Source organism: Talpa europaea, assembly GCF_964194135.1.
Source record: "Talpa europaea genome assembly, chromosome: 9".
Classification (NCBI taxonomy): Eukaryota; Metazoa; Chordata; class Mammalia; order Eulipotyphla; family Talpidae; genus Talpa; species Talpa europaea.
This window is the reverse complement of record NC_140076.1, coordinates 21018352-21044357: the sequence shown is the minus strand read 5'-3', so window position 1 is coordinate 21044357 and position 26006 is coordinate 21018352. Positions and strand designations below refer to the sequence as shown.

The 26006-nt window shown below is 39.7% G+C and overlaps 1 protein-coding gene across 1 annotated transcript in view; it reads left to right on the top strand.

The window, feature by feature from the left end:
* KIAA0319L (KIAA0319 like) overlaps positions 1–26006 on the top strand; it is a gene marked incomplete at its 3' end in the record, with an annotated part of 94775 nt that overhangs the window by 45642 nt on the left and 23127 nt on the right. Inside the window, exons 4-10 of the mRNA XM_084242742.1 lie at positions 6722–6956; positions 9197–9298; positions 14063–14160; positions 17157–17244; positions 18764–18856; positions 21634–21766; positions 24899–25127. Of these exons, the coding sequence (XP_084098868.1) occupies positions 6722–6956; positions 9197–9298; positions 14063–14160; positions 17157–17244; positions 18764–18856; positions 21634–21766; positions 24899–25127 (978 nt within the window). The remainder of the gene's footprint in view (positions 1–6721; positions 6957–9196; positions 9299–14062; positions 14161–17156; positions 17245–18763; positions 18857–21633; positions 21767–24898; positions 25128–26006) is intronic.

Sequence of the window (26006 nt, the reverse complement as noted above, 5' to 3'; positions counted from 1 at the left end):
GAACAGAGCCATCAATGGCAGTATACTTTTGGGGAGCCAGACTCTGCAGTTTAAGTACAGGGAAGTCATGAAAAATAATCAGTAGCCCATTAGAAAAATAAAACAGAATTCAGAGTTGCTAGAACATATCATCCAAACTGTACAGTTTTTAATCAGATGCTGTGAGACATATGGAAAAAGAATTAGAAAAGTGTGACCCAGGCTCAGGGAAAAAATTAATCAATGGAATTGAATTCTGAATGAGCTCAGCTTTCAAAAATAACAGCTAAAGACTTCAATGTAACTATTAAAAATAAGCTTAAAGAATAAAAAGAAACTATGTCCAAGCATATAAAGGAAAGTAACAGGAAAATAATAATTACTCAACAAATAGGGAATAACGCCTTTTATTCAACATTGTACTGGAGGGTCTGTGTGAGAGACCAATGTGAGAATGCAAGAAAAAGGAATATAGATTGGAAATGAAGATGCAAAGCTATCTTTTATTCACAGGTAATATAACATACCTATAAAATTATAAGGAATCCACTTAAAAGTTACCAAAACTATTAAAGTGAATTTAACAAGTTTGTAGTATGTAAGATTAATATATAAATCAATTGTATTTATAGAATAGCAATGATTAATTGGGAATTAAAGTTTTAAAAATGTAACATCTGAAACCATGAATATTTTTAGGGATAAATTTTACAAAATATGTGTAAGAACTATATGCTGAATACTATAAAACATACTGAGAGAAAGAACCTAAACTGAGTTACACCATCATAATGGGTTGAATAAGCCCTCCTGCAATCACCCACAATCATGTCCCCTGCAACCTCAGCATATAACCTTATTTTGGAAAATAATCTTTTTTTTTTTTTTTTTTACAGATTTATTTGTTTATGCATACAAGAGCTGGGGTACAGGCCAGAGATACAGAGGGTGAGAGGATTCACCAGTGACAGTGGGGAACAGAACAGGCAGACGGGCTGAAATATACTGCAGAGGGGAGCAGTGGGCAAGACAGGAGAGGTCTGCTTCGCCATGTGGGTTTCTTTCTGGCCGGCCCGAGATCAAACTCGTGCTGCAGAGGCTGTGGATTGCTTCATAGTGCAGTGCTTAACCCCTTGCGCCACCAGGGAGGCCCTGGAAAATAATCTTTGTAGATGTAATAGTTAAGGATCTTGAGATGAAATCATCCTGTATTTAGGGTGGGCTCTAAATCTAGTGATGGGTATTCTTTTATTTTTCCACCCTTTCCTTGTTTGCTCATCTACCCTTGCATTTCTTGTTATTGAGCCCACCTTCTCCTTGTTCGCTGAACTGCCCTTCTGGTTCTTGGTATTGGTATTTGTGTCCTTATAAGAGTGAGGAGAAGGGCCTCACGCAGCCTCTGCAGCGCTGGTTCGATTCCTGGCTGCCGGCGAGGGTCCCACATGGCACGCAGACCCCTCCTGCTGCCCGCTGCTCCGCTCAGCAGTGTATATCGTGCGTCTGTCTGTTCTGTTCCCCGCTCTGGCTCTGGTGAATTCTCTCACCCTCCCACACTTCTGACTATACCCAGTGCTTGTATAAATAAATAAATAAATCTATTAAAAAATGCTATTAAAAAAAAGTGAGGAGAAGATGACTTTGGGTGCATAAGACACAATGAAGTCATGTGAAGATGGAGGCAGATTGGAATTATGATGCCATAAGTCAAGGAATGCTAAGAGCCTCTTAATATTAGATGAAATGTGGACTTGCTGGTGCCTTAGTTTCCTACCTCTGTCCTCTAGGACTGTGAGAGAATAAATTTCTGTTGCTTTAAGCCATCAAATTTTGTGGCAATTTATTATGGCAATTCACGTAAAGTAAAACAACTGTATTCATAAATTGGTACCTACAATGATCAAAATGACTTTGAAAATGAACACAAGTTGGAGGATTTAAACTATCTAACTTTAAGACTTACTATAAAGCTATAGTAATCAAGATAATGGTACTGGTATTGTTACAAGGCAGGATGAAGGGCACTCCAGTACCCCCAAACCTGCCTGCTGTAAATGGGTTTTACATCTACCACATCAAGGCAAAATATATTCTAGGGCATAAGATCTTCAATAGAAAATAACTTTAACACAATTAGTGTGCAACAATTAGTGTGCAAAAAAGAGAAGAGAAAGAATATAGGTAAATAGTTTCCAATTAGGGGCCTCCCTGGTGGCACAGGCGGTTAGAGCGCAGTGCTGTGAAGCTGTCTGTGGCCTCTTGCTGGTTCGATCCCCGCCAGCCTTGGAGCAGCCCACATGGCGAGCAGACCTCTCCTGTCTTGCCTGTTGCTCCCCTCAGCAGTGTATTTCATCAGTCTGCCTGTTCTGTTCCCCACTCTGTCTGTGGTGAATCCTCTCACCCTCCTGCACATCTGACCTGTACCCCAGCTCCCCAGCTCTTGTATAAATAAAATAAATATTTTTTTAAAAAGATTTATTTATTTATTTATCAAGCACTGGATACAGTCAGAAGCGCGGGAGGGTAAGAGAATTCACCAGAGCCAGAGTGGGGAACAGAACAGCCAGACTGACGAAGTACACTGCTGAGGGGAGCAGCGGGCGGCAGGAGAGGTCTGTGCGCCATGTGGGACCCTCGCCCGTGGCCAGGGATCGAACCGGCGCTACAGAAGCTGCGGGCAGCTTCGCAGCCCAGCGCTCAACCGCTGCGCCACCAGGGGAGGCCCTAAAATAAATCTTTAAGAAAAAATAATTTCTGATTAAATACCCGAAGTTACCCATTCCCTTGTGGGTAAATGCCAGCCAAACAGGGTTGGCCCAAAATGGAACTGCTGAGGCTTAAAAGCTTGCACAAGACTAAGCCATCTTCTCTGGTAGGGAACCACAGGAAAGGGACAGAGGGACTAGGCAAGTCTGGAAGGAAAAGAACAAAATCCAAATCAAGATAAAAACTGCCAGTGTCAACTCCCCACAGGTCTTTCACCCACATCTCTGTCTCTTTCAAGTGTCTTCTTCCATGTTCCCCAAGTCCCTGGTACAAATACAAGGCCAAGAAGCAAGGGCAGCTTCTTCTCTGCTCCATGTGGCTCCTTCAGGTCTTTTTTCTGTTTCCTACTTCTTCCTTCCTCTGCTTCTTTTTAGTCTTCCCATTCTTTTCTTTCTTTTTTTTTTTTGGTGGGACCCTTGCTGGTGGCTGGGGATGGAACTGGCACTGCAGAGCAGCCTCGCAACTCAGTGCTCAACCACTGTGCCACCAGGGGAGGCCCTCCCCATTCTTTTCTATCTTCACCTCCCTGCCCAGCTCCATCCTTCCCTTGGAACCTGGAACCTCCCCTTTCCCTGGGGATTACTCTTACAGTATAAAGATAGACTAACTTGAAAGACTATAGAGTCAAGTAAAGAGCCACACATATGTGGTCAATTACGGCAGGGCAATTCACTAGGGCAAAGAATAATCTTTTCAATAAATGAAAAAAAAAGAATATGGGAAAACATGGACCATGACCCAAATTAGTTCAAAATGGGTTGAAGGCCTAAATTTAAAAACTGAAACTATAGAACTAGTAGAATCAAAATTTTGTGATCTTGTCACTAAATAAATATGTCACTATAAGCATGAGTCATAAAAGAAAATTGTTAATTTGAACTCATTGAAATTGTAAACTTTTGCTATTCAAAAAATACCATTACGAAGAATGAAAAGGCAGGCTACACACTGGGAAAACATACTAGCAAAGTATATATCTAACAAAGGATTTGTTACTAGAATATGTAAAGAGCTCTTGTAACTCAATTAGAAAACTAATAACAAAACAAAGGTTGTGGATAATTCACCCAAGAAGTCATACAGATGTCCAATAAGTACAATGAAAAGATGCTCAACATTTCATTAGAAAAATTAGTAATTAGGAAAATGCAAATGAAAACATAACAAGATGCTACTGTACCTCAGCAATGGCTAAAATTAAAGAGCTGTCTAACATCAAATTCTGACAAGGTTGTAGAACTAAAATGGTGGTGGGACTGTATTATGGCACAACAACTTTGGAAAATTGTTTGGCATTTTTTTTTTAAAGTTAAAGATCCATCTTCTCTATGACCAAACATTCTATTCATAGGTATTTATGCTTGAGAAATGACAGAATATGTTCACATAAAGACCTATCAGGGAATATTTTTTTAAAGACTTATTTATTTATACAAGAATTAGGGTACAGGCCAGAGGCTCGGGAGGATGAGAAAATTCACCAGCGACAGAGTGGGGAGCAGAACAGGCAGATGGACTGAGAGCACTGCTGAGGGGAGCAGCAGGTGAGGCAGGAGAGGTCTGCTGCGCCATGTGGGTATCTCCCTGGCAGTGTGGGAATCGAACCTGTACTGCAGAGGCTGCGGACAGATTCACAGCGCTGTGCTCAACCCACTACGCCACCGGGGAGGCCCTATAAGGGAATATTTATAGCAGCTCAATTTGTAATAGCCCCAAATTAGAATCAGCCCAAGTCTCCATTTATTGATGAACCAATAATCAACAGTGATAGGAAGAAGAAAGTTGTTGTTTAGGGGGTTGGGAGAAAGGATTACAAAGGAGCATAAGAAATCTTTGAAAGTGATGGATATATAGTTTCCTGGCAGGGGTGAGAGTGATGAACATGCTCATTGTTTTGATTGTGGTAATGGTTTCATACATGTACATATATGTCCAGACTTACCAAATTGTACATTTTAGGTATACCCTGTTTATTAAATGTCAATTGTACCTTAATAGTGATATAAAAAATTGGGCAGACTTGAATAAATTTCATCAAAGAAAATATATGACCAGTAAACCCATGAGTGTTAAACCTCTTTAGTCATCAGTAAAATGCAAACTAAATCACAGTGAGATACTATTAGAATAGTCAAAAATGAATAGACTAAGAATATCAAGTGTTGGTGAAGTTGTAGAGCTACTTTCATTGCTGCTGGAAATGCAAAATGGTATAGCCACTTTGGATAATAGTTCAAAATTTCTTATGAAGTTCTTCTTCTGTGTTTTTCAAGTTAAAGCTTAGGTATACAGAAATATTTGTATTCTTTGTATTAAAACATTCATAATTTTATTTATAAGAGCTAAGAACTAAAAACTAAAGCCTATCAGAGATGAATGGATAAACAAATTTTGATTTATTCAATCTCTATAATGGTATAATATTCATTAATAAAAAAAACTGTACTACTGATACACGCAATAATATGAATGAATTGCAAAGGTATTATATTAAGTGAAAGCAGCCAGAAACAAAAGTAATATGTATGATTCCTTTTATATGAAATATAAGGAAGCCCAAAATAATGATAACAGAAAACAAATCAGTGGTTGCCTAAGACTGAAGTTGGAGGCAGGCATTTACTACAGAGACATCGATCAACTTTTGGGCTTGATAGAAATGTTTTCGCTCCCCATCTCCTCATGATTATAGTCTCAGGGTTTATACACTTGTCCAAACTCATTGACCTATCCACTTTGAATGTGTGCAGCTTATTTTATGTTAATTACACTTTAATTAAAGTTCATTTCAAATACTTCTACTATACTTCTACTTCTACTCTTGTTTAGTCACTTATCTTTTCTCATTTGGATGAATGTAGTACTCTCCTAAGTGGTATTCCTACTGTTGTATACTTCTTCAGTCTCATACACTTATGCAGCAAATTAAATGATCCATTTAAGACAGCAATATGGGGCCTCCCCAGTGGCGCAGCGGTTGAGCGCTGGGTTGCTAAGCTGCCTGCAGCCTCTGCAGTGCAGGTTCAATCCCCGGCTGCTCCCTGGCTACTGGAGGAGGGTCCCACATGGCGCGCAGACCTCTCCTGCCACCCGCTGCTCCCCGCTGCTCCCCGCTGCTCCCCTCAGCAGTGTACCTCAGTCCCTCTGCCTGCTCTGCTCCCCGCTCTGGCTCTGGTGAATTCTCTCACCCTCCTGTGCTTCTGACTGTACCCAGTGCTTGTATAAATAAATAAATAAAACTTAAAAAAAAAAAAAAAAGACAGCAATGTGACCTTGTCAATTGCTTCCATACAACTCTTTAAATGCTTACCATTACATCTCTCCTTAAACCTGCATATTTCTTCTTTAGTCTCTTTCTAGTTATCTTCCATTTTTTTCTTGCCTCTCACTTTGCTAATGACTCTCAGTTCCCAACATATGCCATGTTAATCTCATTTTTTGTGCCTTTATTCATTCTCTACTTAGCCTTTTGTCTAGTGAATAATTATTTACCCTTTAAAACTGAGCTTAGGACTCTCCTTCCTCAGGAAATCTTTGTTTAAGTCATCTTTTCATGCTCACTCAGATTGTGTTTCATCATAAATTTTATAGATGTATTTACCATTTTGGCCTATTATGTCTCCCCTCTAGATTGTGTACTTGTTAAGCAGAGGGACTGTGTTTTATTTATATTTTGGATCCACAAGATCTTTTCCATAATAGGTGCTCAATAAATATTTGTAGAAAGATAGAATATAAATGTTAAGTGAGAAAAGATTAAAAGTATATTTAGTACAATTATTACTACTTTGTTTTAAGCAAAATTCTTTGCATAAGAAAAAAGCCTGGAAAGATTTATATCAACATTTAATATCAGTTTGGATGGTGAGACAAGTTTCTTCAATATTTTGATCTGCGTTTTTCAAAGAAACATTTAGTGTGCAGTTATTTCATGAGATATAACATAAAAAACTGACTTGTAACTTTTACATTTCTTTAGGTCCACAAAACAGTTATAATTTCCAATCCCTTAAATACAACCTTGCCTGTGGAGATTCCTGATTGGTCAAAGAATGTGTCGGTCCAACCTGGGACATCAGCGAATCCTGGTACTACGCCCAGCACTCAGCAAGTAAAAAGCCTGATTGCTACCTCTCAGCCAGTGGCTCCCTCCTACAGTTTTGCCACCTCCAGCTCCCAGGCCTCTTTCCAGAACACTTCGGCGCCATCCCCAGGTGAAGAGGCCCTTGGCTTCTACCCTTGGGATAGATGAGAAAATAGAGCTTTTGATCAGTGTTCTTGTTTAGTTGAAAGGAAGGAGGACGGAGGGGTGACGTTTAAAGACTGTAGATTAGGGGGGAAAAAACAAACCATCAGTGTCCTTGTGGTCACAGGCCCAGCCTATGAGAATTTCCTCAGAACCAGATTTTACTGTGCCTGGCACTTACAGACACAAGATTCAATTAAGTAATGTTTAAGGAATCAAGCAACAGAGGTCACTGGGGGGAAAAAAGAGTTGTGTCTGTGCACCTGTTTGCTTTGTAAAATGCTGATAGTTGGAGAGATATTTGTCTCTCTGATTTTGATAGCATCTTTATTTTTTAAAGCAACTCATAGGGAGCAGATTTATACATAGAATGTTGCCTTAACAACAAAACTGTACTTCACTAATTCTGTTCTAAGGTATTAGAAAGAAATGGCTAATCAAGGAAACAAAATTGATTTTTATACTCTGAAAAAGTGACTGGAGTGAAACAAAACCAGTGAAAATGAGTTTTTGCCAATTTTTATTTTCCTAGGATCTCCTTTGGTGGTAATATAACATGAAACTCTAAGGTTTCAATCCTGAGGTACCAAAGTGTTTTTTGTACTCAGGCAGAATGCTTATAATTTTTGGTGTAATTGAGAAGGTTTGAGTCAGTTGTGCTGTATTTTTGCCCATTGTACTTTCTCTGAGTATAGTGGTTTATTTGTTTCTTTTGAAAGTCAGTTCAATGTGTTATTTCATCTCCTAGAATGTCTAAATGCTGAAGTTTCCATAAAAGATGGTTTCATTTCTTCCCAAGTGCAAAGTTCTCAAGTAGATAGATAAATATCAAATTTCATATTTGTCTAGGAAGCTCTTCTCACTTCCCAGTCTTGAAATATGGGCAGACTAGCCAGTTGTTAAGCTTTAAGCTCTCATAGTTCTCATATTAGGGCTCATAGCTAATGAACTATTATTGTCAGAGAAATAAGATTTATATAATCATTGGTTCTTGCAAACATTTTTGGTTACAACTATGGAGAAAGAGTGCTACTGACATCTAGTGGGTAGAGGCCAGGGTTACTGCCAAACATCTTTTGTGATAGGCCAACCCAATCCTCTTCCTAGAACAAAGAATAATCTGGTCCAAAATGTCGATAGTGCCGTAGTTGAGAATTTCTTACATCCATGTAATACCTATATGAATAGTATAAAGACAGTGGTAGCTATTTGCTGACTTGGATATTCCAAAAATGCTAAAATAGTTCAGGAAGTAGGATCTTGACTACCAGACTGAAAAGGTCTGGTAAGATTTCTTACAAAGAGGGCTGGTTTTAAGCTAGAAACAAAGAACTGTATGGAGAATAAAGAAAGGCAATCACCCCATTGAAGGAAATAGCTTTTATAAAATCCCCAAGAGTAGACCATGGCTTATACAGAGCCCAAGAGAGAACATGAATGTAACTAAAGGCAGATTTGGTCAGAAGGTCTGATCAGACGATTGTGACTCTTTAATGCCAGGTTAAGAGTTTGGTCTTAAACATGGCTTGGGAATAGGGGAGCTCTCAAGTAGGAAAGTAACGTGGTAGGTGAGAGTTTTAGAAGAGTTAGTGGTGGTAGGTCTTGTAGGAAGATAGGATGGATTAGAGTGGAGAAGCTAGTAGGGGAAGGTTAAGATTCTTGAAACAACCTAAATTTGGTTGTAACAATTGGGGTGGAAAGAAATTAAGACTGCCTTGTGACGTGCCTTTCCTTCTAGGAGCTTTTTTGTGTATTTTATTAGAAAGTTATTAGAATAAAGGTGACCCCTGAAACAGAGTTGAAATATTTTGAACTCTGTGGAAAGTAATATAAAGATGGCATGGGGAGAGGCCAGAGTTAAAATACAGTGGAGAAAACTCAGAGAGAAAGGAAGAAAAGTAGAAAAATATGGTGTCGTAATCAAGAGTTTTTAAAGATGGAGGCAGTCAGCAATATTACATGCCTCAGAGATGAAGAGTGGGAGTTGAGAAACAGTTACAAGGTTTACTTTGAGCCAGTTTGTTAGTGACCTCAAAAGATCCTTGTCAGTGAAGAAGTGGGGACAGAATCAAATTTCACTGGATAAATAATGAAGAAGTCAAGGCAGTAACTAACTATTGTTTATAAAAGAAATTTGGCCATAAAAGGAAGCGAAGAAATGAGGTAGTCTGTTTCTGATTTTTTATTTCCTATACATTTTATTTCCAGTTATAAAGAAATTGGTGGTATCTGCTGGAGATAGTGTTCAGATCACCTTGCCTCAGAATGAAGTAAAATTGAATGCATATGTTCTCCAAGAACCAACTAAAGGTAAAAAAATTCCACTTTTAGTTGGATAATGTTTATTTTTAAAATTTTTTTTGTTTTTTAAAGATTTATTTATGCATAGAAGAGCTGGGGTACAGGCCAGAGGCCTGGGGGGAGGGTGAGAGGATTCACCAGAGACAGAGTGGGGAACAGAACAGGCAGACTAACCGAAATACACTGCTGAGGGGAGCAGCCGGCGAGATAAGAGAGGTCTGCTTCGCCATGTGGGTTCCTCCCTGGTGGGCCGGGGATCAAACTCGTTCTGAAGAGGCTTGGGATTGCTTCACCGTGCGGTGCTTAACCCCTTGCACCACCAGGGAAGCCCAATAATGTTTAATTTATAATGATTTCTATATACCTTAACTCATTCACTTGTAGCCACATTCCTATGAGACTATGCTAGAGTATTTGCTATGTTAGAGGCATTATAATATGTTTGAGATCATGGGCTTCAATGTCAAATCTGGGTTCAAATTCCAGCAGTTTGTCAATCATTGAATGATTTCAAGCAAATTATTTAACTTCTCTGAGTTTCTATCTCAGTAAAATGAGGATAATAATTCCTATATCTTTTCTTTATCCTTCTGGCTCATTTTACTGAGCATAACCCCTGCCAGCTCCATCCATGTTGCTTTGAATGCACCTGAGAAGAGAAAGCATACATTGTACAAAAATGAACAATGATGTAAATTATATATATATATATATAAATGTTAAAAATAAATATACTATGAACAATTTAAAAAAATTCCTTTCTCTTAAAAGTTACTTTCAGGGCAAAATGAAATGTTTTATAAGATACCTATTCATTTTCTAGCATGTAGCTGATGCTCATTAAATATAGGTTGTGTTGGGCCTCCCTGGTGGCCTAGGTTGTTAGTTTAAGCATTATCACTGTTAGGGCCTGAGTTCGATCCCCAGCCAGGGAGCCAGCCCACATATGGTGCAGCAGACCTTTTCTGTCTTCTCCACTGTTCCCCTTATCAGTGTATTTCAGCAGATCCATGTGTTCTGCTCCCCACTCTGTCTTTGGTGAATCTTCTCATCCCCCTTACCTTGGCCTACAACCCAGCCCTTCTACGCAAAAAATAAATAAAATCTTAAAAAAAAAAATGTAGGTTGGGCCTCCCCGGTGGCGCAGCGGTTGAGCGCTGGGTTGCGAAGCTGCCCGCGGCCTCTGCGGCGCCGGTTCGATCCCCGGCTGCTCCCCGGCCACTGGAGGAGGGTCCCACATGGCGCGCAGACCTCTCCTGCCGCCCGCTGCTCCCCTCAGCAGTGTACTTCGGTCCTTCTGCCTGCGCTGCTCCCCGCTCTGGCTCTGGTGAATTCTCTCACCCTCCCGCGCTTCTGACTGTACCCAGTGCATGTATAAACAAACAAACAAACAAATAAATTAATTAAATGAATAAATAGTACATGCCTCTTTAAAAAAAAAAATGTAGGTTGTATTTTGTCCATTTAAAAGAGGAAGAAACTGAGACTCAGGTTAACGTGTTTATTTTTGCCAAACAACTAATAAATAGCAGGTATAAAACTTGGAGAGAAGTTTTGCAAGACTACTGCTAATATGTATTCTTGTAAGACTATCTCATGAAGTGAAACTTGCTTTGATGAAAGATTTTTTGCAGTGGATTTATGTTACTCCCATTATAGAGTTAATAAGGGCCTCCCCTGGTGGTGCAGTGGTTGAGCGCTGGGCTGCCGGCAGCCTCTGCAGCTCTGGTTCATTCCCCGGCCACCGGCGAGGGTCCCACAAAAACAAAAACAAACCCCAAAAAACAAAACAAAAGCAAAATAGAGTTAATAAAGTAGGATCCCATGCTCTGGGGGGCGGGGTGGGGGTGTCCTTCCATTTTAGGTACACGTTTTCAATACTGTATTCCTAATTTCTGGACCTAATACCAAATAATATATTTATACAAGAAGTATGGGCCTCCCTGTTGGCACAGGAGTTAAAGTCTCAGTGCTATCAAGCTATCACCAGCCACTGTAGCATGAGTTTGATCCCTAGCTAGAAAGCTAACCACTTGGCGCAGCAGACCCCTCCTGTCTCACCCGCTGCTCCCCTCAGCAGTGTATTTTAGTAAATCCACCTGTTCTGCTCCCCACTGTCTCTGGTGAATCTTCTCACTCCCTACACCTCTGGCCTATACCCCAGTTCTTCAATGCATAAATTGAAAAAATAAATCTTGGAAAAAAAGTATTTTTCCAGAATCTAAATGCTCTCTTTGTTACATATTTCTGTCCTGAAATTGAAGTTTTCTTTTTCTTTTTTTTTTTTGCATAGCTATATACTTTATTTATTTTTTTTATTATTTTTTTAATATTAAATTTTATTTTTATATTCCCCCATACAATTGCAAACGCCCCATTCTGACCCCAATCCTTCCCCTCCCGCCCCCCCACCCCCCAGAAAGTGTCTCTGGTTCATAGTTTTTTGTTGATTTTGATTTTCACTTTCTTATATTCATTTTCCTGGTCCCTTATTTAAGTTTTCTAGATTCCTGCTATGAGTGAGACCATCCGGTATTTTTCTTTTTCTTTTTGGCTTATTTCGCTGAGCATGATCCCTTCCAGCGCCATCCATGTTGCTGCAAATTGCATGTGTTTATCTTTTTTGAATGCTGAGTAATATTCCATGGTATATATGTACCACATCTTCTTGATCCAGTCATCTGTTTTTGGGCATTTGGGCTGTTTCCAAAGCTTAGCTATTGTAAACAGTGCTGCTATAAACATAGGGGTGCAGGTGCTCTTTGGAATTGATGTTTCTGTGTCCTTTGGGTAAATACCTAGGAGTGGAATTGCTGGATCTTATGGAAGCTCTATGTTTAGTAGGTCCAGAAATCTCCACACAGCTCTCCATAGTGGTTGGACCAGTTTGCACTCCCACCAACAGTGCAGAAGAGTTCCTTTTTCTCCACACCCTCGCCAACATTTGTTGTTGCTAGTTTTTTTAATATGTGCCATTCTCACTGGTGTGAGATGGTATCTCATGGTAGTTTTGATTTGCATTTCCCTGATTACAAGTGATGTTGAACATTTTTTCATATGTCTGTTGGCCATTTGCCTGAAATTGAAGTTTTCTTATCAGTTCATTCCATCTTCTCTGGAGATGCTTTTCCCTTTCCCTCTCTGTTGGTAAGTTAAGGTGAATGGATGTGGTGGCCTTTGAAGTTGGGGGTGAGGAAAAAACTGCCTTTGAGCTGTGAAAGTTTTGGGGGCTCTAATGTATTTTCCTTTTAACCCTTAAATGCATATGCATTTCTGTGAGTTAATACCATCTTGTAGATCAGAATTATAAAACACATCGGTTCAGAAACAGATTCTTTTCAAGTCTCCTCTCCCCAGGGTCTTCAGCCTTTATCAGATACCTGAGATGGATGGCTCACACTTCCAGAGGGTGGGGACAGTGAAGCAGGGTTAGCTCTGAGGGGGGGGTCCTCTGTCTTTGTGGTATCTCTCAGAATCCCTCCGAGGTGCTGAGAGACAGTCTGAAACCACTGCCATAAATCATTAAAACCGGCATTCTAATAGATCTATACTCATTTGTTCCTACCCTTGGGCAAATTTCTGATTGTAAGGCATAATTTTTACCCTGAGCTTTTTTTCCTATGAAAGAAATGTCCCCCTTTTTCAAATTTGTGTTACTAGCTTTAGATATAAAATTGTCAGTTCCCAAACCGGTATAAATCTGTTTTCTGTATGGACAAAATTTTCAACTACAGTTGGAAGAAATGTCACCTTTTAGTTACTATTCTACATCTGTTTCTTTCCTTCTCCTTGCCTATCATAACTTCTGCATATACAGAAGCTACCTGGAGCTGACAACTGGCCAAAAAATAACTGGGGAGGAAGGAAGAGTAATTGACCTTATATCTAAGGCTTATAAAATAAAATCTGGTCATAAATGCAGATGTTTTGACATTAGGATCTACATGTTAACTTTAACTTTTGAATTCATGAAATAAAAGATTACCATTGTCTGTTATGTGTTAGAGGTTCCATTTTTTCCCCTTTTACTTTCACTTTTGGCTGTTCTACTCCCCCCTTCCATAACTAGAAATGCATTTTACACTCCCCCCCACCAAATTTAAGACCACTTTTACAGGGGAGAGATTATATCCTTGCCATACCCAGTCATACAGTCTGAGTTGCAAATGAGGACCATTTAATACTTTGTTTGATCTTAATTAATTTCAGTGGGGCCTGTTTTAAATGGGCCATCCCCTGCCATCTTCTGCAGCATGTTATTTAGCTCAGCAGGAAGAAGTAGCTCTTTTAACTCACCAGGGTGTGATGACCTCAGTGAGACGAACGTTGCTAGCACTCTGTAAAAAGCTATTTTTGAACCCTGTTATTTAGAAGTCATTGTGGTTCTTTGTTGCAAAAGAAGTTTTATAAAAAAAAAAAAAAAAGAAAGAAAGAAAAATGGCCTTTGTTCCCAATGAGTTCATCTGTAGTGGTTGGTAGGGTGTGTACTTTTGCTGGGATGCCACACTATGTACAACCTGTTTTTTTGTGGGATATGGAGCAGGAAAGAGCATTGCTGGAAGAGAGTGGAAGAATCTCTGACTATAGCCATGGCAACAAAATCTACCCTTTCTTTCAATGAAATATTTGGTTTCCCTATAGGCTTTGAGGTGAAATCTTAAAAACCAAGGCCTTATCAAGATTTAGAAGAGATTTGTTTTTGGCAGTCAGTATAGCTGCCCTCTTGGTGTGTTGGTGTGTGTTTTCATGATTTTTGTCACTACCTTTCTACAGGAGAAACCTACACCTACAACTGGCAGCTAATTACTCATCCTAAAGACTACAGTGGAGAAATGGAAGGAAAATATTCTCAAACCCCCAAACTATCCAAGGTGAATTTGCTTCCTGTCATTTTCAAGGTTGGGGTAGAGATGTTGACCATTTTCTCAAGGGTATTATACAGAATTTCCTGTCCACACTCAAGTCAGGAACAATCTTTTAGAAGTGAATCCTCCAAAAGTCTGATTGGCTGACATCCAATATTTGTTAGTAGATGATTCTCAAATCAAAAAGAGAAGACTAGGCCTCCCTGGTGGCACAGGGGATTGAGCACAGCACTGTGAAGCTGTCTGCGGCCTTTGTGGTGCAAGTTCGATCCCCAGCCAGCCGTGAGCAATCCACATGGCATGGCACACCTCTCCTGTCTCGCCCACTGCTTCCTTCAGCAGTGTATTTCAGTGCATCTGGCTGTTCTGCTTCCCACTCTCTCTGGTGAATCTTCTCACCCTCTGCAATTCTGGCCTGTACCCCACTTCTAAAAAAAATAATTAAATTAATTAAATTAAATTAAAAAAAAAAAGAGTAGACTGTTCCAGCATGGTGAAGATAGTTGAAAGTATAAACCAAACAGCTTTTAAGGTAACATAATGATTTTAGATTTAGGAGCTAAGCTAGGTTATTCATAGGCATGTGACTGTAAATTGGCTTAGCTTTTTTTTTGGCGGGGGGTGGGGAGGATTCAGTATAGTTATTAGAGTCATAAAAAAGTTCATATCATATGGCCAAGAACTCTCTCTCATTCATTCATTCATACATTTATTCAACAGCTATTTATTGTATATTAGTTATGTAGCAGGCATTGGGGATTGACCAGTGAACTAATCTTAATATTCAAGGACAACAGAGTCTTGTAGGTGATGCTAACAGGAAGTAGATGGTTTAAACAGGGTGATACACTATGTGAGTGCAGGGGATTATTGAAGCCCTGGAGTTAGAGTAAAGTTTATCTAGTTGGGTCTTCAAAAGTGACTAACTTACTGGGTAAAGGGTGGAGGAGTAGTGCTCCAAGCAGAGGGAGAGAATTGTATGTGGCTTTGCCCAGTAAACTATTGTGTAAAAAGAGCAGTGGCACAGGTAAGTTGGAGAGATGCTGCTGGGGCTAGATTGCACAGAGCCTTGATGCCAGGTGAAGGACTTTGTATCTTATCCAGAGGGAATAGGGAACCTTTGAAAGGTTTTAAGCAGGAGAAAGAAATAATCAGATTTTCAATTTACAAAAATCACCCTCACTATAGATTGGAGGAACTGAGGCTCAAATTTGGAATATTAATGAGTAATCTGTTGAAAAAAATGTACATATTAGATGATAATTACCTGAGTAAAAAGATTAAATAAATAAAACAGAAAAAAACTATTGCGCTTATACCATGTGCTAGACATAGTGCTAATTGATTTATGCACTTATTTAATTTAACCTTCATAGTAACCACAAGATGTAGATATTAATATCTGTTTTACAAATGACAAAACTAAATATTGAACAATAAAGTAGTTTGATCAAAGTTCACATGGCTACTTCATTGTAGATTTGAAGGAATCTTTCCATCTTTAAAGCCCATGCTTTTTAACAACTGTTCTGTGATGAATGGTTAAAAGCTGAGATGGTGGCAGTATAAATGGAGAGAAGTGAGTAGATGTGAGAAACATAGAGGTCAATTTGATAAGACCTGGTGTTCAATTAACTGGGTGGAGGTGGTGTTAGGGAAGGAAAATCTAGGCTAATTCTAGCCTTTTGGCTCTGGCATCTAGGTAGATGTTGGTCCAATTATAGTTATATTCACTGAAATGAGCACAGAAAGAGGAACCAGTTTGGGGAGGTTTGCAGATGATAAATTCATTTTTGGACAGAGTGAACTTGAGGTACTGTGAAACATTTGAGTGGAGGTGTCTAGAGTAAGTAGCTGGGTGAAAGAAGCTAGAGCCAGAATACAAGTCTGGGCTACAGTTGAACCCGTGGTAATAGATGATATCATCCAGGGATAATGTGCAGAGGGAAGAAATACAGGTTACAATTGGAATACTGGCAATACTGTCACTAAAGGTATGGAAAGAAGAGAACACTGGAGAGAATGAGGAGTGGGCAGAGAAGTGAAAGCCAAGGAAGGGAGAGCAGTACAAGAAAATGCTACCGGCGGTTGATCAGCATTTACCCACAGGGAATTCAAAAGAAGGGAAAAAACCCATTTGCCTGAAAGGTGGTTATCACAGAATGAGTTGTAATAGTAGAAATTTGGAAACAACCAAATATCCAACAATATGGAATATGCTTATATGAATTATGGCACATGTGCTCTGTTATTCTACAGCCATTACAAGGACTATTAAAAAGTATAATGGTGTTAAGTGTTCATGCTAAATGAATGGAAGAGGGTACAATGAAAAGTTTGTTATACACCTTGTTCCTAGCCAGATCCTGAATACCACTGAAATATGAACACATAGGTAGGGACCTCATCTTTCTTATCTTCAAATCCCAAGCCTAGGATCATGACTGGCACATAAAGAACTGTTTAAATGAATTTTTTTGGTATGGCCAAGGATTGGAAGGAAATCAGGGAAGTGTGACTAATTGAAGTATTAGGAAAGTGGGATTGTGGGTGATTTTTTTTTTCTTTTTATATTATGTTTATACAGATAGTGGAAATCCGGAGGGAAAAATATTCAGATATTTGGGAGCAATTTGGTGTTTTTACAAAAATGTTTTTCTTTGCAGTGATGATTGTTTTAATTTCATAACTCTGTGAATTAGGATGGTTGGGCCTTTAATGTTCTTCTGAAAAGAAAATGGGAGTACAGAGATATTAAAATTCCTTCTGTTGTTCTAGAATCAGCTAGTAATAAGATTCACATTAAAAGCTATGTTTTTAGGGTTTTTTTTAAGTTTATAATTCATTGTTTCATCTTTTCAGCTAGTTTACTTTTTCCATTTTGAAAAAGTGCAAGAAGAGCATGCAAGAATCAGCAGTGGAAAGTTCATATATGCATTATTTAAAATATAATTGTTACTTTTTGTGGTTGTCTAAAAAAATATCTTCTTTCACTTCTTCAGCTCACTCCAGGCTTGTATGAATTCAAAGTGATTGTTGATGGTCAGAATAGCCATGGAGAAGGTTATGTGAACGTGACAGTAAAACCAGGTATGTATTTTCCAGCCCTGGTGGCAACCTCATTGTTTACTCTGCAGGAGTCCCAGAGATAGGAGTTTGACGTTAGGTGTTTTAAATTCCTGTTTTCTTTGGTAATGTATTTATTGGGAGTTACTCCAATAAAGTGTGGTGAAAGGTTAGGGTGACAAAGTATATGCTTTGGTTCTAGTTGAAAATCTTGGCTGTGCAGGGAAACATTAGTCTCACAGCCCACTGTGTACTATGGCCTGAACAGTAGCCTGTCTACCTGAGAACTTTCTCCAGGTGGGTCATGCTGAGAGAGGACTGTGAATCGTAATTAAGGGATACAAGAAAGCCAGGAGCCTAGAAATATCGAGAAGAACCAGTCCACTGACTGATGAGAAATGTAGGCTTTTGTCCACAAAGTTCCTCATTTATTTATTTATTTATTTATTTTTTTAAATATTTTCTTTTTTTTTTTTATTTTATTATTTTATTTTGTTTTTGTTTGTTTATACATGCACTGGGTACAGTCAGAAGCACGGGAGGGTGAGAGAATTCACCAGAGCCAGAGCAGGGAGCAGAGCAGGCAGAAGGACCGAAGTACACAGCTGAGAGGAGCAGTGTGCGGCAGGAGAGGTCTGCGCACCATGTGGGACCCTCCTCCGGTGGCCAGGGAGCAGCCAGGGATCGAACCGGCGCCGCAGAGGCTGCGGGCAGCTTCGCAACCCAGCGCTCAACCGCTGCGCCACCGGGGAGGCCCCAAAGTTCCTCATTTAAACCTTGCCAGTCTTCTTTCATCTTGGAAACCAAATCCCGTCATTCTTTTTAAGTGATCCACAATTGGTAGATTAAAGTGTAATAGCAAGGTATCTTGATTTGCATTTTCGATGAAATTTGGGGAAATTGGACATTGGCATATATATTGGCACAAATTCTTAATACTGTTTTCTGTCTTTGCTGGTAGTAGATTTTCTTTTCATTTCTTTAACTTTGTAGCTAAGGTAATTCTTCTACCTTCTTAAAAATGTGATCAGCATAGGTCATTTACTCATTTCTGAAAGGAATGGCTTCGGGTTTGGTAGCTCCCAGTCATTCGGGTGGACCTGAGTGGCTTGTGACCTTTTCATTACTCAGACCTAGTTACATCACATACAGTCAGCTCAGGTTGCTTGAGAAATCACCATTATCTTTTCAGCACAGTCTGTACCAAGGGAAAGTGCTTTCCAAGGCCTTTATTACAGAAAGCTTTCTTGTTATCCAGCTCTAGTCAGCTTGCTGCTATAGTGCTTTTCATGAACTATGTAGTATGTGGATGTTAAAAGAATGCACAGGGCATGGTCTTAGGAATAGTCAGGTGTGCAGAAAGCTCTTACATTTCCAGGTATCTTATATTTGAATGGCAACCTAGCCTTGTGACTTTCCCATATGGTAATGCTTCAACCATAAATCATGTAATGAAACTGATTTATAATATACCCAGATATGGCCTGCGCCTCCTATAATTTATAAAGCCTCTTCTAATTTCTTCTGGTTCATTTTTTTGTAGAGCCTCGTAAGAATCGGCCTCCTGTTGCTATTGTGTCACCACAATTCCAGGAAATCTCTCTGCCAACCACTTCTACAGTCATCGATGGCAGCCGTGAGTACTTGTCTAGGCAAGCTGTTTTAGAAGAACATTTACTGTGTGCTCTGGTAGAAAACTCTGGTGTATGATTTGGGGCAAGCTATGTTTGCATTCTGTTTAGATCAGTCTTGACCATGTTTTGGGAAGACCAGCGTCCCAAAGCAGCTGAATAGAAATGAAAAACTGACAGGCCTTATTTAAAATATCCTGTGTGGCTTCTTTGAGGTAATATTGCTTTTCAGAGAAGGTAAGAAAGTGTGACCATGCATGTATTTAGCATCATTTTGGTTGAAACTTGCTGGTTTTCAAATTTGCTTAGATGGAGTTGCCATTCTCAGTTGTAGAAACAAAGTTCCTTCCTATCATGGCAAGATAAGCAACTGAGAGGCTTGACTGAGGAGCTCTCTCCCAGCCATCACCACCTGACAAGAATCATGTCATCTTCCTGGAGAGACTCAGAGAATATGCTCCATACCCCTGCCTGGCACATTAACATAACAACCTTCAGAGTAGTTTTTGTTGCCTAATGGGTGACATGAGAGGATTTTGGGTCTTTGTTATTCTCTCTTCCCATTTTCTTTTCAGAAGACCATCTGGGGCCAGCCATCCTGCTTCTCAGAGTTATGAAATTAAAAGTGTGTGTATAGGAGGTTTCAGGCCTATCCTCTCACCATTATTTGCTTTCTTTTGAGACCCATGAGGCTTTGTTACCCTGATTGTTTTGGCATCAGTAGCATCCTTTTTGGCAGAGGCAGTCACTGCTTTAGCAGAGGAAACTCTAGCAAGGTTAAGAATTTCATGTAGATAGTTCTAACAAAAAAAGGAGACTAGAACAATAGCAGACCAAGAGTGAAAAACCAAGCAGGAAGAAGCACTTGTGAGAATGGTAAAAATGTTTCACATAGTACCATTTTATTTTGCATTTTTGAATAGGTTAAAGTTAAATAATATATAAAGATATACAACAAAGGGGCCTCCCCTGGTGGCGCAGCGGTTGAGTGCTGGGCTTCGAAGCTGCCCGTAGCCTCTGCAGCACCGGTTTGATCCCCAGCTGGCAGGCAAGGGTCCCACATGGTGCTCAGACCTCTCCTGCCGCGCCCACTGCTCCCCTCAGCAGTGTATTTCATCAGTCTGCCTGTTCTGCCCCGCACTGGCTCTGGTGAATTCTCTTATTCTCTGGCGCTTCTGACTATACCCACTGCTTGTATAAATAAATAGATAAATCTTTAAAACAAAAAAAAAAAAAGATATACCACAAAAACAACCCTACCATCCCTGTCTCAGTTTTCCTCCAGACAACCAATGGTTTTATTTCATGTAGCTTTTCAGAGGTACTTTATGTATATATAAGAAAATACATATATAGGGCCTCCCTGGTGGCTCAGCGGTTGAGCGCTGGGTTGCGAAGCTTCCCGCAGCCTCTGCAGCGCCGGTTAGATCCCCGGCCGCTCCCCGGCCACCGGAGGAGGGTCCCGCATGGCGCACAGACCTCTCCTGCCACCCGCTGCTCCCCTCAGCAGTGTACTTCGGTCCTTCTGCCTGCTCTGCTCCCTGCTCTGGCTCTGGTGAATTCTCTCACCCTCCCACGCTCTGACTGTACCCAGTGCTTGTATAAATAAATTAATTAATTAAAAAAAAAAAACTACAAACTTTAAAAAAAAAGAAAATACATATATAGTTTTCCCTCTTGTTTAATTTATATATGATGCTTGTTTCTATATGTAGAGAATGTTTGTGACTCAACACATGAAATAACTTCTTTTTTTCTTTTAATGATTACATAGCCTTCCATTAAATGGAGATCCATTTTCATTGTATGAATATATACATGTTTTCAATCAGTCAATTGCTGATTAATCCTTTGCATAATCCTTTAGATTATTTTTAGTCTTTTGTTATTACAAACAGTATTACCATGTCTTGTAAGCATGGCATTAAACACACACAGGTATTTCTGTAGGCTATATTTCTAGAAGAGTAATTACCAGGAAAACATAATTCTTGCCAAATTCTTCTTTATAGAGACTGTCCCAAGTTATGCTTCCACCATGACTTATGAGAGGGACTCTTTGCCCATATCTTTACTCATATAATGTGTTGTAAAACTTCAGTATTTACCAATCTGATATGTTTTTTTTAAATGGTGTCTTGGGGCCTCCCTGGTGGCACAAAGGGTTAAGACGCAGCACTATGAAGCTATCTCCAGCCACTCGGCCACATGCAGCAGACCTTTCCTGTCTTGCCTGCTGCTCCCCTCAGCAGTGTATTTTAGTAGATCTGCCTGTTCTGCTCCCCACTTTGTCTCTGGTGAATCCTTTCACACACACACAACAGCCCCCCCCCCCAACCCCGCACCTCTGGCCTACACTCCAGCTCTTGTATGCATAAATAAATAAATCTTAATAAAAAAATAAAGACCAACCACAAATTTAAAAAAATAAAATGAAATGGTGTCTCAGTATTATTTTAATTTGTATTTCTTTTAAGTGAGATAGAGTTCTTTTTGTATTTAAGAATTTTTTATTTTCCTTTTTTTATATAGTAGCATTTTAACCAGAAGTTGCCTGTGTTGGAGTCCTTGGAAAACTATGCAGTGGAATATATATATATATATATATAGAGGCAGAATGACCCAATATTCCTAGGGAAGAAACACTCTGGAGAGATAGTCTGTAATTTCATGAAGTTTTCCTAGCCCCAAATCCCTGGGTGGTTGTCCTGGTTTGTGTAAACTGGATAAGTGCTGAGACCTAGCACTCTCATGTTGTAACTAATGTTTCTTTATGGTCAAGAAAGCACTGATGATGATAAAATCGTCCAGTACCATTGGGAAGAACTTAAGGGGCCTCTGAGAGAAGAGAAGATTTCTGGAGATACGGCCATATTAAAACTAAGTAAGCTCGTCCCTGGGAACTACACTTTCAGGTAAATTAGGATCCAGCTTTAACTTTACCGTGGGCCATTTTTTTCTCCCTTTTGGGTTTTACATAGTTATGAGTACCTCAGACAGATATCACACTGTGGAGTTGGTTGATAATATAGCCCAGGCTAAATTCTATAAAGTATAAAATTTCTGTACTAGAAATCCAAGGTGAAACCAGCTCACACTTGTTCCATTTGGTTCTCTGAGCCCTATGGTGATTGTGGTCACAACAGTGATAACTTTTTAGGGCAGAGCATAGTAGATCAGGGTGAGATTAGTTGATCCTTCTCCTCCAAGTCTTACCTGGCAGAACTCAAAATTTTTTTTAGGATATATGTCATTAAGTGAAAGGGCCTATATTTCTTTGCCCTTTTCTCAGGCAAAATCCAGAAGGAACCTGTACCCCTCTTGTCTTTTCCCTTTGGGAAATGATTCCTTAATTTATGATACCTCAGAATACTAAATTTGAGTAGTGATTTATTTCAATATGATTTGTAGGCTCTTTCTCTGTTAGGCCTTTATGGAGAATATGATTCAAAGGATGTTCTTTTGGGAAATAGTGCCAACTAGTCCACATTCTAGAATGAAATTAATAAGAATGTGAGGATTTCTCTAGAATAATCCTTTGCATAATTCCTATATGTTACAGAGTACCATATGTATACAATACTATCTTCATTATATCTGAGAGAAAAATAAGGCTTAGTTTATTTACTGACTTCTCTGAGGTTACACAGCTAGAACTCAAGAGCAGACAGAAATTTCTAACTCCCAAGTCAGGGCTCACTATTCCACTCCTTGACTTGACCCTTAAGTATTTTATTTTTGCTTCCTTGAATGCCATTCTCAAACTGTTAGAGTTCTGCCCATTCTTAAGGACCTGTTCAGTTTTCTGTGAAGTTCTCTGAGATCACTTTCAGAAAGAAAGGACTATGTCTCTCCTATTCCCTTTTGTATTCAGTGCCTCTATGTGGTATCTGCCATGGTGCCACAGCTTCTTCATGGGTGTTTGTCTTCCCCACTGGATCTCAGATTAATCAAGTTTTATATACTCTCTGAGACAAAATGAGTGTCCGAGTACAACTTCTAACATAAATAAATTTGCAAGTTCTTACTTAGCAGTTTTCCCTATTGATTCAAGACTTCATGTAAATGAAAGCTATCTGCCAGCACAACAAGATTAGAGAATTCTCATTGGTTTAAAATGGAAATGTGAGTTGGTTTTAACTTTCTAATATAGGAATTTCAACATTAGAATTTAGATGAGCCAGGTGATCCTTTTAAAAATAATAGCTACTGAGCCTCCCTGGTGATGCAAGGGGTTAAGCACAGCACTGTGAAGCTATCGCAGCCCCTGTAGCTTGATCCCCGGCCACCCAGGGAGCTACCTACAAGCAGCAGACCTCTCCTGTCTTTCCTGCTGCTCCCCTCAGCAGTGTATTTCAGTCAGTCTGCCTGTTCTATTCCCCACTCTGTCTCTGGTGAATACTCTCACCCCCCTGCACTTCTGGCCTGTACCCCAGCTCTTATATGCATAAATAAATAAATCTTAAAAAAAATAGCTGCTGTTTCCTAAACATTTATTATATGTTTAGTACTGTTTTGAACTCTTTGCAGTATCTCATTTAATCCTTACAATAGGTATTATAATTACTCTTATTTTATACACTAGGAAATTCGCACAGAGAGGTTTAGTAATTTGCTCAAGGTAACACAGGCAGCTTGATCCAGAGCCTGAGATTCTAACCACAATTGGGTAGATGGGGTAATGTAAACAGTTCTTTTTGAAGCCTCAATCTATGAAATAATGGGGTTGGGTTTTAGTAAGGTCCAATCTGGTGTGATTCCACTCACCTTTCCTCTCCTCTGTTATTATATGGCAATAGCTTTTCTCCCAGCCTGTGGACCAGGTGCTATTTTGTTCCATGATTCTTATATGCAAAGAATAAAACTTCTGTGGATTTTTCTTTTTCAAATGATTTGCACATGCCTGTGTGTCTGATGTTTTTGTGCCTTTTTCTAAAGATTCTTATACCAAGAATCCCCATAGATAAAAGGTGACATTGTTGAATAAGACCTCACAGATGTCTAGCTCTGTCTGTGGCTGGTAGTGAGATTTAAACAAACTACATTTTTTCTATGCTTTTCCTCTTTTTGTCAGCAAATGGAAGGAGCCCAAACCTTCTTGTTTGCTTATGCTCACATTTTGAGGTGGCAAGAGAAGCTTTGGGCTGTTCAGCTGGAAGGCATCATTTAGGTAAAAGCCTGCTCTTATAAATGAACATTTTTTTTTTTCTTCTTGCAAATTCTATTTCACACTGACACAAACTGTGGGACTGTTGCGTAGGAGAATTCATTTCCATCTCAGGCTCTTGTCTAACCAGAGCCAGCCCCCTCCCCCACCACTTGTCCATCCCAGAGGCTGTCTGCCCAGGATATCCATTCTTGTGATTATTTGTACACAGCTGAAACAGGATCATGGAGGAGAGCCGTTTTTGGCCAGATCTTGCTCTACTTGCTACTGTGCCTTTGAACCTCACAAGAATAGAGCCAGGGATTATCTCTCCCTAAGAGTTGTTTTTTTGGTTTTAGAGTCAGAGAACTGGCCTTGTATCTTGGCTCATGATGTAGCCCTGGACAGGATACTTAGCTTCTTTAAGCCTCCTGTAAGGTGAGATTAGTGATACCTACCTACTCTCTGTGACTGTTGTTTGAGGGCCATATCAAACAATGCTTGTTAGGTTTCAGCATACAGATGTGTGCAGATGGGAGAGCAAGTTGGTGCTGGGGACAGAGTGCCTGAATTCAGATCCTGGTTCCACTATGTTCAAGCTCTGTAACCTCAGGCATGTTTTCTGCCTTTCTCTGCTCAGCATGTTGTCTGCCTCTCTCTGCCTCAGTCTCATATATGTAAGGAGTGAAGTGAAGATAGCACTTTATAGCACTGTTGTGAGAACTAGGGGGAGATAAAGCATTTGAAACAGTGCCTGACACACGACAAACCCTCAGTCCATATTAGCTTCCAGTATTCCTCTGCCTTTATAAGGGGAATTGGTAAGATTTCCAGTTCTCTTGTGTTTATTCCTCTTTTCTTTAGCCTATCCCTGATTGCACTCCTTCCTCTGCCCCGACAGCCTGACTGTAGTAGACTCTGATGGCGCCACCAACTCTACCACTGCAAACCTGACAGTGAACAAGGCTGTGGATTACCCCCCTGTGGCCAATGCAGGCCCCAACCAAGTGATCACCCTGCCCCAAAACTCCATCACCCTCTTCGGGAACCAGAGCACTGATGATCATGGCATCTACAGCTATGAGTGGTCACTCAGCCCGAGCAGCAAAGGGAAAGTCGTGGAGATGCAGGTAGGAGGATATAGTTTCTGTCTTTTCTTATCCAGGGCCATTAGAGCTACTTGATCTGGTCACCTATCCCAGGCTCATTGTTTCTCCATTTTAGTTACCAAAGTCAGATTTGTGCATAGAATATTTGAGTTAAAAAAAGAAAACACAAACAAAGAAAAACTTTAAGGGACCTTTAATTAAAACACTAGCAAAAGTCTTTAAGTGTTTGGTATTATAGAAGGCTTTATGATCAAATGTAGCTGTTCCAGATGATTCCAGAGTCAAACTCTTCAAAAACTACACCTGTAATTTTACACCTGCAAAGGTGCAAATTTCAGTGGTTTCTAATACAATTGGAGTAAGTACTTGACTAGATCTTGAACATCTTCTCTCTGGAGATGATTAGATGGGTCCTCAAGCATCTCACACAAGTAAATAAAGATAACTGGAGAACTGAGGCCTTGATTCAGCTATTCCAAGATCAGCTGCTTATTACCACATGCAAGTATTACCTTAATAATGCCAAATCATTCAGCTTTTCAAGAGAAGATAAAAATCTAGACCCGTATGTGAAATTTTATAATTTTTCAAGACTCTACAGGCCAAAAAGATATCTGCAAGCTGGATTGAGCCCACAGGCTGCCAGTTTTTACCCACTGTTCCAGAGAAAGTTCCTGCATTGGAAGTCTGCCCTAAATTATTTATAAAGTTCCTTCTGACATTCAAAAGTCTCTGTTTCCACTTTGAAGCTTGACTTAAAGCTCACATTTCACCTGGTTCTAGTTTAATATTCTGTTAGGTTTCTCTGCTGTTGCAGAATCTGTACAAATCTGTAAGTGGACGGCTTGGCCTTGCATAGCATCTTAAGTCGCTGCCATGTGGTATTGAGGCAGTTTTGTT